The 11,818-nt window shown below is 59.1% G+C and overlaps 2 protein-coding genes across 2 annotated transcripts in view; both read right to left on the bottom strand.

Moving 5' to 3' along the window:
• Window positions 1–55: 55 nt before the first annotated feature.
• Window positions 56–4,543, bottom strand: CASTOR1 (cytosolic arginine sensor for mTORC1 subunit 1). Its single transcript, XM_031443058.2, has 9 exons — window positions 4,333–4,543; window positions 3,676–3,746; window positions 2,285–2,472; window positions 2,068–2,200; window positions 1,673–1,796; window positions 1,180–1,293; window positions 961–1,043; window positions 778–872; window positions 56–648 (listed from the first exon to the last, which is right to left on the bottom strand). The coding sequence occupies exons 1-9, from the start codon at window positions 4,443–4,445 to the stop codon at window positions 580–582; spliced, it is 990 nt and encodes a 329-aa protein (XP_031298918.1). The 5' UTR covers window positions 4,446–4,543; the 3' UTR covers window positions 56–579.
• Window positions 4,544–6,924: 2,381 nt separating this feature from the next.
• Window positions 6,925–11,818, bottom strand: part of TBC1D10A (TBC1 domain family member 10A) — a 30,896-nt gene continuing 26,002 nt past the window's right edge. Inside the window, exons 4-9 of the mRNA XM_010992284.3 lie at window positions 10,366–10,472; window positions 9,580–9,694; window positions 9,427–9,492; window positions 8,583–8,772; window positions 8,311–8,465; window positions 6,925–7,785 (exon numbers count right to left, since the gene is read on the bottom strand). Of these exons, the coding sequence (XP_010990586.1) occupies window positions 7,300–7,785; window positions 8,311–8,465; window positions 8,583–8,772; window positions 9,427–9,492; window positions 9,580–9,694; window positions 10,366–10,472 (1,119 nt within the window). The 3' untranslated portion in view covers window positions 6,925–7,299. The remainder of the gene's footprint in view (window positions 7,786–8,310; window positions 8,466–8,582; window positions 8,773–9,426; window positions 9,493–9,579; window positions 9,695–10,365; window positions 10,473–11,818) is intronic.

The following is an 11,818-nucleotide window of genomic DNA, read 5'->3' as shown; positions in this document are numbered from 1 at the left end:
AGCTGAGCAGCTGTGGCCGAGGCTCCTCTGACAACCCCAAGGACCACAGCCTAGCCTGCTCACTACAAGCTCTTTATTAACAAGTTGATTAAAAACAGTAGAGAGAGAGAGAGAGTGAGAGAGAGAGAAGAGGGAGAGAAAGAGAGAAAGATGTAAAAATACTTTTCTTGGAGGCTCCGGAAAGGGAAGGCACTGTCAGAATTCGCCTGGCCAGGGAAGGCAACCCAGCCAGAGGCAGAACGGAGATCAGGGCCCTGTCCAGGCAGCAGCCCTGCCGGCCTGGCCCAGGGTACTGATGGCAGAAAGCTCCAGCCCCAGGCAGGGAATGTGCAAATGCCGAGGCCCCGCAGGGAGTGATGGGTTAAGGGCTTCCTGGAGGAAGTCCCAAGCACCGTGTTCCCCTGCGTTGGGCAGACACGTGTCCACCTGAGGGCTGGTGCCTGTGCACAGCTTACATACACAGAGCAGAAGGAGGGGTCCCCCGGCAGGAACATCCCAGAGTTTAAGGAAATAGCTTAGAGAAGTCTCTGGAAGCCTGAGGGTGAGAGGAGAGCCTGGAGGCTGTTGTGCCCCTGGGACTCAGGAGCCCAGGCCCTCCTGCCGGCGTTGGAGGACCTCAATGACACTGTCGATGCCGTCCTCAGGCACCTGTGGGCAGGTAAGCGGAGGGAGGGGTCAGGGCCACCCAACTCCCTGGCTCAGCTGGACCACCTCCTGCCACCCCACCCCACTCTGGGCCTCAGTGCCCCTCCAGGAGCCCCAGCCCGCGGCACTCACCAGAGCGTGGTCGAAGTTGAAGGTACTGATGTAGTAGGCAGAGATGTCAGCTGCAGCCAGGGGTCCTGCGATCTGGGCCACAATCCCACACTCATCTGAAGGTTGAGAAGGGGTCCATATGGATCACCCCAATCCACCCCCAGGCCCTTCCCAAGCCCCCGACACACAAGGTGCGGCCCTCACCAAAGCCCAGGGGCTGTCCGCCAATGCGCACCATCCTCCACAGCTCCCCGGACGAGCTGGTCAGCAGCAGGTCACTGGGGAACCTGGGGAGGCAGGGGGGCGGTGGGCAGGGCACCCAGGGCAGGTCAGCCTAGAGACCTCAGAGTTTGACACTCTACCTCCTCCCTCCCTGGGGCTGGCTTAGGGTCTCTGGCCCACCTGGGGTCAGGGGTCACATACTTTTTCTGCGTCTCAGCGTCCATGACAATAGAGATGTAGCCCTCAATGAGGGAGAAGGCAAAGAAGGTGATGGAGCTGGATCCAGGACCACCAGAGGCTGCCTCCTTTGGGGCACTGGGGAGGGACAGGAGGCTCAGGCACTCTGCCCACTCCATCTCCTGCCAGTCGGCCTCTAGACATCTGGGAAGGGGCTGGTACAGGTGGCCTTGGGCAGGCTCTCCAGTCCCTGGGCCACTTTCCTCCCCTGTCCGAGAGCTCTGACCTCCTGATGGCGTGGGTAGCGGGTGGCTCTGCCCACACCACAGGGAAGGGCTCCAGTTGCAGCCTCAGACCTTGCCTGAACCTCAGTGAAGGGCACAGGTAGCACAAGCTGTCAGGAGCCCCAGAAACAGAACAGGGCAGAGTTGCAGAACCAAGGGATGGGTGGAAGGTGTTGGGTCAGAGCTCAGGGCATGATGCTGTGAGGACAGAGACAGGTGAAAACAAGGCCCACCTGTGTGAATAGAAGAGGACGTCGATAAGGGTGGTGGCGATGGCTGGCAGCGTCTCAGGGTCCAGAGTGAGGACACAGAAGCGGTTCTGTGGGCTCTGGATGGGATGCACCGTGGGGCTGGGCCCTGCTCAGGAGGGACCAGGCCGTGGCAGGTGAAAGGGCAACTGTGGGCTGGGGCGCCCCCTGGTGGCCAGCCAGAGAAGGGGGGTCTAGGCTGGGTGTATGGTCATGCTCTACAGGAATCTGCCTTGGTTTTCCTGGCCCCATCTCCCCATCTTGTGAAGGGGTCTATGTCAGCTGGTCTCCCCAAGCCCACAGACCCACCTGCACAAGGGAAGGGCCCAAGTGGGAAGAAGAGCCCCGCCCAGGCCTGGGTGTCAGAGTGTGGCCCTCACCATGCTGGGCACGGGGAAAGCCATTGCTGGAATCATCCCTGGCAACAGGCACAGGCTCCCCGCCCACCTCTCGGTAAATATCGAATTCCTGGGCCAGCGTGTGGATCACCACGGACAGGTCCTGCTCCCGCACCTGGGACAAAGGAGGTGGTACAACGCACAGGTCCCCAGGCACCCATGTCCACCTGCCCTGCACCAGCACCTGTGGGAAACTCACCAGGATGAAGTCTGTCTGGTAAGTGGACAGCATCAGCACAGACACGTGGTGCTCGGCTAGTGGTGCGATAACTGAGCGGGCAATCTTGGTGACCCCAGCAGCCTGCACTGCTGCACCGCTGTGGGATGACACATTCAGCACCAGCCACGTAGCCTCAGCCACTTGCAGGAACTCGGATGGGGGCAGCTCTGTGGGGCAGGGGGCACATGCCTGGTCAGGGCCTCCAGGGCTGGCCCCTGCCCTCAGTTTCCCTGTCTGTGACTTGGAGGGCTCTACCAAGGTAAGGTCAGGTCTGAAGCCTGGAGCTGTCTTCCTCCCCCAGGTTCTGCTCCTGAGACCTGCATGTATGCAAGGACTGAGAAGTGCTTCGGGTGTTGGTCTGTCAGGAATTGAAACTTCCCAGTTAAGATAGGATCTCCAAATTCAGACAGACCTGGGCTCAAATCCAGGCTTCACCATTTACTTTCTGTTGACCTGGGGCAAATGATTTTAATGTCTCTGAGCCTCAGTTTCCTCATCTGTAAAATGGGATGACTGAATGTACTTCAAGACAGTATTCTGTGGGTTAACAGAGGCCTTATACCATGCTGCACCACCAGGGGGCGCTAGGAGACCAGGTTGACTGGGGGATGTCCTTCCCCCTTAGGCAACCTAGACTTTTCTGCAGCACAAATAGAGAAACTAAGGCCCAAAGTGCTGCTGTGGGGGATGGACCAAGCCCCAGTTGGCTGGCCTGAGACTCCAGGCCTGTCAGAATGGGTCAAGAAGGCAGCAGTAAGGGCCAGGTGTCTGCTCCAGGGATCAGGGAGGGATCAGGCTGGCGTCCAGTCCAGAGCAGGGGCCACAGCCAGAGTAGTTGCTAATCTCCCAAGCACAGCTAGGAGGCCCCCAGGACCCTGCCCTGGGCTGGCTGCCTGCTCCTGCATTCCTTCCCCAACCCTCAAACTCCTGGAGTTCCCAGACCAGTGGTGGACAGGGTGACCCACACCAGGGAGAGAAGTCCAGGGTGAAATAATGCCGGGAGGGCAGTGAGGGGGAGGAATAGCCACAGGAACCTGAATCTTGCCCCAGAACTGCAACTGAGGCCCTGCTGCTGCCCTGAGGCTGCTGAATGCCTTTCTACACTGCCCCGTTTATAAAGCCCTCATGGGACCCTTGTAGATCAGAACCATAATATACCCATTTAACATAAGAGGAAACAGCTCAGAGAGGGGAAGTGACTTGCTCAAGGGCACACAGCCAGTGAGTAGTGGAAATGGATTGGAACCCAGATCCACCCACCTTCAAGCCTCCAGTTCTTGGAACCTTGCAGCCTAGCAATCGGTGAGAATCCCGCAAAGAGTGGACAGCGGCCTCCTTCCCCTACTCCCCTTCCCCAGCCCAGCCCCCACCTTTGAAGCCCTCCTCGTCCACCATGAGCGTGTAATCCTCAGGAGTCTCCGTTAGGCTGAAGAACTTGCACCTGGTTGGGGGGCAGGGGGCATCTTTAGCCTGCGTGGGGCGGAGGGGGCGGGTAGACACGCACCGGGCGCCTCCCTGCCCCTCAAGCCACAATTTTCGCCCCAGGACAGTGGGGTATGGACCCCATCTCCGGAACTGCGAACTGTTTCCCGCCTCCCCGAACTCCTCAGGAGCCCCCCACCCCTCTATTCCAGGAGAGAGGGGAGGCTCAGCCGCGGCAACAGTCCCGGGGCGTCGGGCCTTGGGCCCTTAGACTAGCCCCTCTGACCCGATGAGAGGCATCTGGAAAAAGCTCCCCGCAGTCGCCAGGAAGGAATGCCCCCATTTGACACCACTGGGAGTTAAGCATTGACCACCCCAGGCTGTTTGCGCCTTAACTGGCCCCGGGAGGGGGCCTCGCCGGGCCGGATAGGCGGCGGTCCCGGGGAGGGTAGGCCCGGGCCGGATGGCGGCCGGGGGTGGGGGTGGGCAGGGAGAGCTCTCCCCGCCTGGTCTCGCTGGTCCCGCGGCGGTCCTAATCTCCCAACCTTGTCCCGGAGCGACAGCGGAGCCCACCCCCATCTGTGCCCTCGAACCCGGGCTCGCACCGGCTTCGGCGGGGCAGGAAGAGCAGCTTGATGAGCGGGTGGGTGTAGAGCCAGAGACCGGGGCGGGCGAGGCTCAGCACCCGCACCCGGTGCTCTAGGATGTGCAGCTCCATAGCGGCCCGCGCGGAGCCGACCCCGCGGCCAACCAGACCCCGGCCGCGCCGGGGGCGGGTCGGTGGGGGCGGTGCTGAAGGTTTAAAGGAGCCGCGGCGCGGCGGAGTCCACGCTGCCAGCTACGCCCGCACTCTGACGGCCACGCCCTGCGGGCTGGGCGGCCTATCCAGGATGGCCACACCTCCTTCTAGCGCCGGAGCTTCACTCCGCTAGGTCCAGCCCGCCAAACTCCGCCCCTGCCAGCTCCGCCCCTTCAGTATTCACCCGCTGACCCCACCCCGTCGAGTCCTCCAAGCCCCGCCCATGTCGCGCCCCTTCTCCGGGCTCGCCCTTTCCGAGGGATGCCAGCGGCGCTGCGGTCAGGAGCAAGCATAGACTTGGGGTCCTTTCTGCCCTTCGGCCGCATATGGGCCTTATGATTAAGTTCACTGAGGTTAGGAGGGCTGCCTCAGGGGCTCGGCTGTGAGCAGAACACTGCCCCCAAATCCCTGGAACCTGGAGTGGTAGGGGTCCACTGCGCCGCCCAGGCGACCCAGTGGTTCTCTCCCAACTAAGTGTCCTGGCACCTTTCCCCTCCTTCCTCTCATGGCTCAGCATGGGGCAGGGCCACCAGAGCTGGCTGGGGAGGCGGTGACAAAAGCCCCCCAGCAAGGCCGCGCAGGATTAGAATTGATACATACCCCTCCATCTCTGTGAGCCCTGCAAGTGGGCTGACAAGGTGAAACCTAGCCTGGACTTAGTGGCCCCCACCTCTGTTCCTCTCACCAGACTTTCAGAGTAGAAGGCCCCCCACCAGAGTCAGAGATATGGAGGACCATAGCCACCTCCAAATAACATACTGCTTGATAGGGGGCTGAAAGTGGCCAGGCCTACCACTCAAGGCGCCTTAAGACTAAGTGCTTGGGCCAGGAATGTCCAAAGCTCAAACTTTGGGGCATCTGGCCATGCAACTGGGACCCACTGGATAGTCAGATCTCAGCAGAGTCTTAAGCCCTCAGCCATTAGCAGTACTTAGGTGTCCTGAGCATGTCTAAACTTGCTTCATGCCTAAAGAGGCCCCCAGCACTGGCAGGCACCCCAGATCTGAGGCTTGTTAGTGCCAGCTTGGGCTCATTTCAACATTAGGGCTGGGCTCTGCTCAGGCCTCTTCAGGTCCACAAAGACCCCAAGGCTGAGCAGGCATCAGCACACCTAGGCTGGCTGCATTGTAGGAGAGAGCATGCTCCCTTGTGGAACCTGAGCATCTTTAGGCCTCAGATCTGTGACCTTGAACCACACAGGTTAAAGCAGGCCTCAGGCCTGATTGCGACCCAGCAGGCCTGAGCAGGCCTCCTGCCTGCTTGGGAGCCTCCGCTGTGGGCGAGTGGATGCGGGACAGCACCTTACCTCCCCGGACTCTCTGGCTTGTTGTGTCCCAGGGAAACTGCAGCCACCACATCCTGGCTGTTCCTCTGGAGGGCCAGGGGGAGGGGACTGTCCTCGAAGGCTGATCCTCTCAGCTCGTTGATGGCAGGTGCAGATGGGGTAGGAAACCACAGGGGTGAGGGGCAGGAGGTGGGAAGTGGGTGGCTTGCCCTAATAGGTTCATGTGACCTATGACCTCCTAAGGCCTAAGCATCCCCAGCTGTACCCAGACAAGAAGTTCTAGGTAGGCTGAGGCCCTGCAATGCCAAAAAGCTCCCAGGGAGGCTCTGTTCCTCCCTACCCCCTCCCCGATGGCCCAGCCCAGCCTGCTGGCCTGCCAGGAACAACCGCTATTGTTTGACTGGAAAAGCTGCTTCCTCAGCAGAAGGGGGGCCTCTCCCAGGGACACCCTGTCCTCACCCCCACCAGTCATCAGGTTGTGACCACAGTGCCTGCCTGGGCCCTCAGTGGCAATCAGGTCACCTCAGTCAGGAGATGTAGCGAGGGGCTCTGGGTACAAATCTGGATCAGCTTCATCTTTGCCACTCAGCTCCTCTGTTTCCTCATATGTAAAATGGGGATAATAATAAAGTCTATCTGACCAGACACATGACACAACCAGCCCAGTCTGGCACATACTAAAACTCGGTAAATGGCAGGCAGCCTTTTGTCAAAGACCCAGGCTTCGCCCTGCACCCACCTGGCTCTGACGGAGGCCTGGGCTGATCATGTGAGGGCATTCATTGTCCCACACCCTTGGCACCAGTACCCACCAGAATGAGCACTCAGTACCTTACTGGGGTCCAAAGTGGCATCCAGGCCAGGCCTTAGAGGAGGAAGACCCTGAAAGGACCTCCTTAAGGAGCCCCTCCCCTTCAGTGATGGGTGGGAATAAGGCCTGGGGAGCAGGCCCTGCTCTACCCCAGCAGTAGTGACCCTCATCCATGGCAGATGGTGGACAAGAGGCTCTGGTCTGGGCTAGGGGCCAGGATGGGGGTGCTCTGTAGAGTGTGGAGAAGAGAAGCTGAGCACCAGGGGTGACACCACCTTCCCAGTCCCCAGCTGCACACCAGCTCTCTACACAAGCCTGTTTAATTTCTGTACAAAACCATGTTTCTATTTTATACAAAGAGCACCCCACCCTTTACCCCTCCCTCTCCCCTCACGTCAGTGCCCTCGTCCTGGGGAGCATCCCCCAGGAGGAGGGGGCTGAGTGAGGCCCCACCCATTGGCCCTCACTTCTGCCTGCCCCATCTGGGCTGGCCCAAGCTCCATTCTGGAGAAAATAAATAAGGAGCCTTAGGCAGAATCTGTGCTGGGCCAGCCAGACTCTCTGCCATGCAGGGGCCAGGCAGCTGGGCCCTCAGTGGGTGGGCAGGCCCTGAAGTGTCAGTCTGTGAACCGTGCAGGTGTGTGGAGACCCCAGCCCAGGAGCCTGGGCTGCCAGGGTTACAAGTAGGTGTCCTCACTCTCCTGGGATGTCAGGCTCTCCCGGGAGCGGTGGTGGGCTGAGTCCTGGGGGGCTGAGTCTTGGGGAGCTGAGTCCTGGTGGTCAGGGTCCTTTGGGGGCATATCCTGTGGGGGACGTGCATCTCCCGCAGCGGCCACCGCCTTGGCTTGACTCAGGGTTGGGGGCTCATCCAGCTGCCCACGCGCCTTCGCCTGCTTCTGCTGCTCCTTCTGCGCCTTCTGGATCTGCTTGGGTGGCTTGACCTTGCCTTTGGAGCCAGGGAGAGGGGCATCTGGGGGCAAGCGGATGGATGGTGAAGGTTGCAGCGTGGGCCAGGGGCACGGCTCTGCCTCCAGGATGGCCTTGGCACCGTGCAGCCTGGGCGGAGAGTGGCACTGCAGCTCACCCCGGGTCTCCTGCCAGCGCCGCAGCTGGATGAGGTGCTCGCGCTCAATCTGGCGCTCCGTCACTGGCAACTCTACCACCTGTGGGGACGGTGACAGGCAGGTGGGCACCAGGAAGAATCTTTCCCTTCTGCCTCCAGCCTGGGCCCCTGCTCTCCCTCAGCTCCCCGACCCTGGTCGCTAAAGGCTGACACAGAAAGGATGAGGGGTCTGGACCCTGTGGTGGTCACAAGATCCAGAGCTGAGTGCCAGGTGAGCCAGGCATGTGAGAGCCACTGCCTCAGAGGAGAAAGCTGCCCACAACTTACAAATCCATTTGCCTAATTATGTGTCACCTCATTACAGTCCCAGAGAGACAAAAATCCACAAAGGAAAGAAAAAAAGGAAAATAAAGCCAAGGCCATGGTTGCGGGGCTGGGGAGGAAGAGGAGGTGACGGGTTGCACCTACTTGTTCCTGGAAACCTAGGCCTCTCTGTGCCCCCTCTTCTCGTTCAGACAGAAGGATGAGGTCTGTCCATACTGGCCTGGGCTGCTGAGCACAAGTCTCCAAAGGGCCCTCCCATCTCCCCCTACCTCCTGGTGACGAGGGGAAATGGGAGCCGCACCTCCTGGACCAAGAAGGCCTCCTGCATGATCTTGGGGCTGAGGCTCCGCAGCTGCTCGATGGTCTCATACTGGCCCTGGCAGGCTTTGAGCTTCTCGGGGGAGCCCAGCGCGTGCTTCAGCAGCACCAAGCCCACCCGGAAGATGATCTTGACTCCTGCATATGGGAGCGAGCAGTGAGTGCAAGGGGGTCTTTGGAGAGTTTCTCAGGAAATAGAGGCCTTCTGTGGTCTGGACTAGGGGCAAGGGTGCTCCCCCAAGCCCAGCCCAGTACCTTCACAGAAGAACATGTCCCAGACACGCAGCACGGAGCTCCAGGGCAAGGTGCGGGCAAAGGCACACATGAACCACTCTGTCATGTAGAGCAGTGGGTCGATCTTCTGCTGGCTGAGATGCTTGTGGGCCACAGGTGACACTTTCTGCAGCAGCGAGAAGAGGATCTCCCCGTCCAGCTGGATGGCCTCCTGGTGGGGACAGCAAGGACACAGAGCGATGACCATGTGCCCACAGCTGCCAGGGCAGGATCCGTGTCCCGGCCCCCAGCCCTCAGTCGGCGAATGCTGCAGGTGCCAACCTCATGCTGGGTGCTAGGATACAAGGATGAGCAAACCAGACACAGCTGGTCTCCCTCCTGGAGTGTGAGGTGCAAAGGGGAAGACGGACATGAATCACAGAAGCAAAGAGGTGGCTGAGTGCCCAGAACACGGCCGGAACAGGAATGCTGGGTGAGCATTCAGGTGAGGTGAGGTCCCACCTGTCAGGGTCAAGAAAATCTCCCAAGGGGTGAAAGCTGAGGGAAAAGAAGAGTTCTCAGAGGAAGGAGAGGGGCAGAGGTTGAGGCCAAATCAGGGAGAAACTCGGTGCACTGGAGGACCCACGATCCTGCCCAACAGCCGCACAGCTGGAGGCAGAGATAGAGGAAGCGTGCAACCAGTGATGCTGGAGCCCAGGAGGCCTGACCTGGCAGGCCTTGGGACTTCAGTCTGAAAGCAACAGAAGGCTGGGAAGGATTTAAGAGGGGGCAGGAATGGCTCAGAGAGTAAGGCCTAGAGAGGCCCCAAAGTGCGTCCAGTCTGGGGCAGGTTCCAGGCCAGGGCCCAGGCCCAGCCAGCACTCACCAGTTTCTCACTGTAGTAGCCGGGCAAGTACTTCTCACAGATCTGCACCAGGCACCAGAAGGCTTGCTGTTGGCAAAAGAGATGTGAGGCCTTGCTGCTAGGTGCTCCCTGCTCGCCCACCCACTCGTCCACCCGCCCAGGGCCTGGTGGTACCTCCGCAGGCATGTGCATGAGCAGGACGGCAGCAATGGGTGCCTGGGCCTGGCAGTAGCCCTCCTCAGGTCGGTACAGCGTGTAGGCCTTCAGCACACGGAATAGGTCCTGCTGGCTGTAGAGGCCAAGCAGGGCAGGGATGACAGGTGTGACCCTGCCACCACTGCCCTCACCTGTGCCCCACCAGACCAGACCTGTCTTAGAAGCTGCACTTCCCTGGAGAGGGGATGTGACCTGATTGTGGTCACCAGGGGGTCAGTCTCCCACTGCAGCACATGGACTCTCACCTCCCCCACTTGACAGGTAGGGGAAAAGGCTCAAAGAGAAAGCAGGGGGCAAGGCCAGGGCAGGATGCCAAATACAGGGTTAGGATGTGTCAGGGCTGGAAGTGTGGGCCCCTCCCTCAGCAGCCATGGTCCCTCGGCCAGGCCAGCTTTGTTCCAGGTGCCTGTCTTGGTCTCCTGGCCTGGCCTGCCATATCTCTCCTCTCCCATGTATCCTCTGCCCACCCAACTCTCTCTTACCTTCTTTCTCCCCACCAGAACCTGTTTCCAGGCCAGGCAAGCCCCAGCACTCTGGGGAGTAAATGAGGAAGCTTCCCCAAAAGTAAAGAGGAGAAACGAAGAGGACTCCTCAGATTCAAACCACGGACGGGAAACTAACAGTGCAGTTTGGGGCCCCCAACTTCTGGGCCCCCAAAATACCCCCAAATTCATTTCACCTCCTCTGTCCCTCTGAGGGAAAGGCCAAGAGCCACCTCCAGCCCACAAGGCCCAGCCTGCTCACCCGTGGCCCCCCCGGGACACAAACATCTCGTGAAAAGGGAACTGCCGGTGCAGGTCACGCTCAATCACATCCAGCCACTTGGGGTCCCCAGGGGACATGTCCAGCTCCTAGAAGCAAGGTCAAGAGCATCTCTTAGAAGTTGGGGATGGCTGGGAGGACACAACTGTCCCAGCTATTGGAGGAGCTCCCACCACCAGGGACGATGTCCACCTGATCCCATCATGGGCTAGGCCTTCCTGAGGACAGGTCAGGAAGCTCAGGTAAGGAAGCCGAGGCAGGAGCAAAGAGACAAGCGGAGCAGGGGTCTGCAAACCCTGAGGGGTGATCCAGGCTCCAGGAAGACCCATGTGGGCGAGTGTCCATCATAGCTGTGGCTAGAAATAACCTCTAGGCACTGCATTCAGGACTCAAATACCTTATGTTACATCCTTAGATGGAAGACTACTGTCAAAGGAATGGCAACCCCATTTGTTAGCACCACTCTCAGCGGCACCCATGGATCTCACTGATTGTTCTCCTCAGCCCCCAAAAGACAGGTCCTGCCATTACACTGTTCACAGATGAGGAAACAGAGGGTCAAAGAAAAGTCAGTTGCCCAGTGTCTCGTGGTTAGAAAAGTGATGGAGCTGGGCCTGGAAGCCAGGTTGGCTCAGAGCTATCAATCCCAACTCCTCTGCTCCCCACTTCCCTGTACAAGTGGCGTCACCTATTCAGGAAGCAGGGTGTGTGTGATCTGCTGCACAGAGCACTGTGATGACATGTGTCAAACCAATAGACTCGGAACCATCGCTGGGTGCTGGGGTTTCAACAAAGTTCTACTCTTTTCTTTGAACTTCTGTGAGCATTTTACTATGAGTACCATTTATAAAAGCAAAGCTACTACACAAAGAAAAATCATTTCTTTGTCATTTGAAATGTTCTATATCTTGTCTTGCTTGGTAACATAGGTACGTATTATTTGTCCAAACTCACTGAACTGCATGCTTAGGATCTCTGCATTTTACTTTATGTAAATTCACACCCCAACTTTAATAAAAGAAAGAAAAAAAATCAATGAAAAGGAAACCTAGAGGGCTGAGCAGGGAAGCAGACAAAGGACACGCTGCCTGCCAGGCAGTGTGAGGGGAGGCCCCCAGGAGGAAGGCTGGGTCCTCAGCAAACACATCAGTGGGCGTAGCCCCTGGCCCTGGTCCTGCCCAGCAGGTGACTTCATACACACCCCTTGTGTCTCCTCCATTGGAGGTGTCCCAGTATTGAAATAAGGACCAGGGTGCCAGGTAACCTGACACGAGAGAGTAAGCTGACGGAGTGTTGGAGGCTGGAAGGTAGAGGGTGCTGGGCACCTCCACAGAGGGCCCGTGAGCAGGCACTAGAGGTGGGTGTGCAACCTCTAGGGCCCACACACCCTCAACACGGGCCCTGCGAGTGTCCAATGCGCCCTGCAGGTCAGGCC

The sequence above is a fragment of the Camelus dromedarius genome, chromosome 31 (assembly GCF_036321535.1).
Source record: "Camelus dromedarius isolate mCamDro1 chromosome 31, mCamDro1.pat, whole genome shotgun sequence".
Classification (NCBI taxonomy): Eukaryota; Metazoa; Chordata; class Mammalia; order Artiodactyla; family Camelidae; genus Camelus; species Camelus dromedarius.
This window is presented reverse-complemented; position numbering and strand designations above follow the sequence as displayed.

Bases quoted from the DNA above. Each gene is read 5' to 3' on its own strand.
- CASTOR1 (XM_031443058.2), bottom strand. From the start codon at position 4,445: ATGGAGCTGCACATCCTAGAGCACCGGGTGCGGGTGCTGAGCCTCGCC. The intron at 1,797-2,067 runs GTGAGGGCCACA...CCTCCTGAGCAG, and splicing joins CTTTCCCCGTGCCCAGCATG to GGCCCAGCCCCACGGTGCAT. The intron at 873-960 runs GTGAGGGCCGCA...CTCAACCTTCAG, and splicing joins CGGACAGCCCCTGGGCTTTG to ATGAGTGTGGGATTGTGGCC.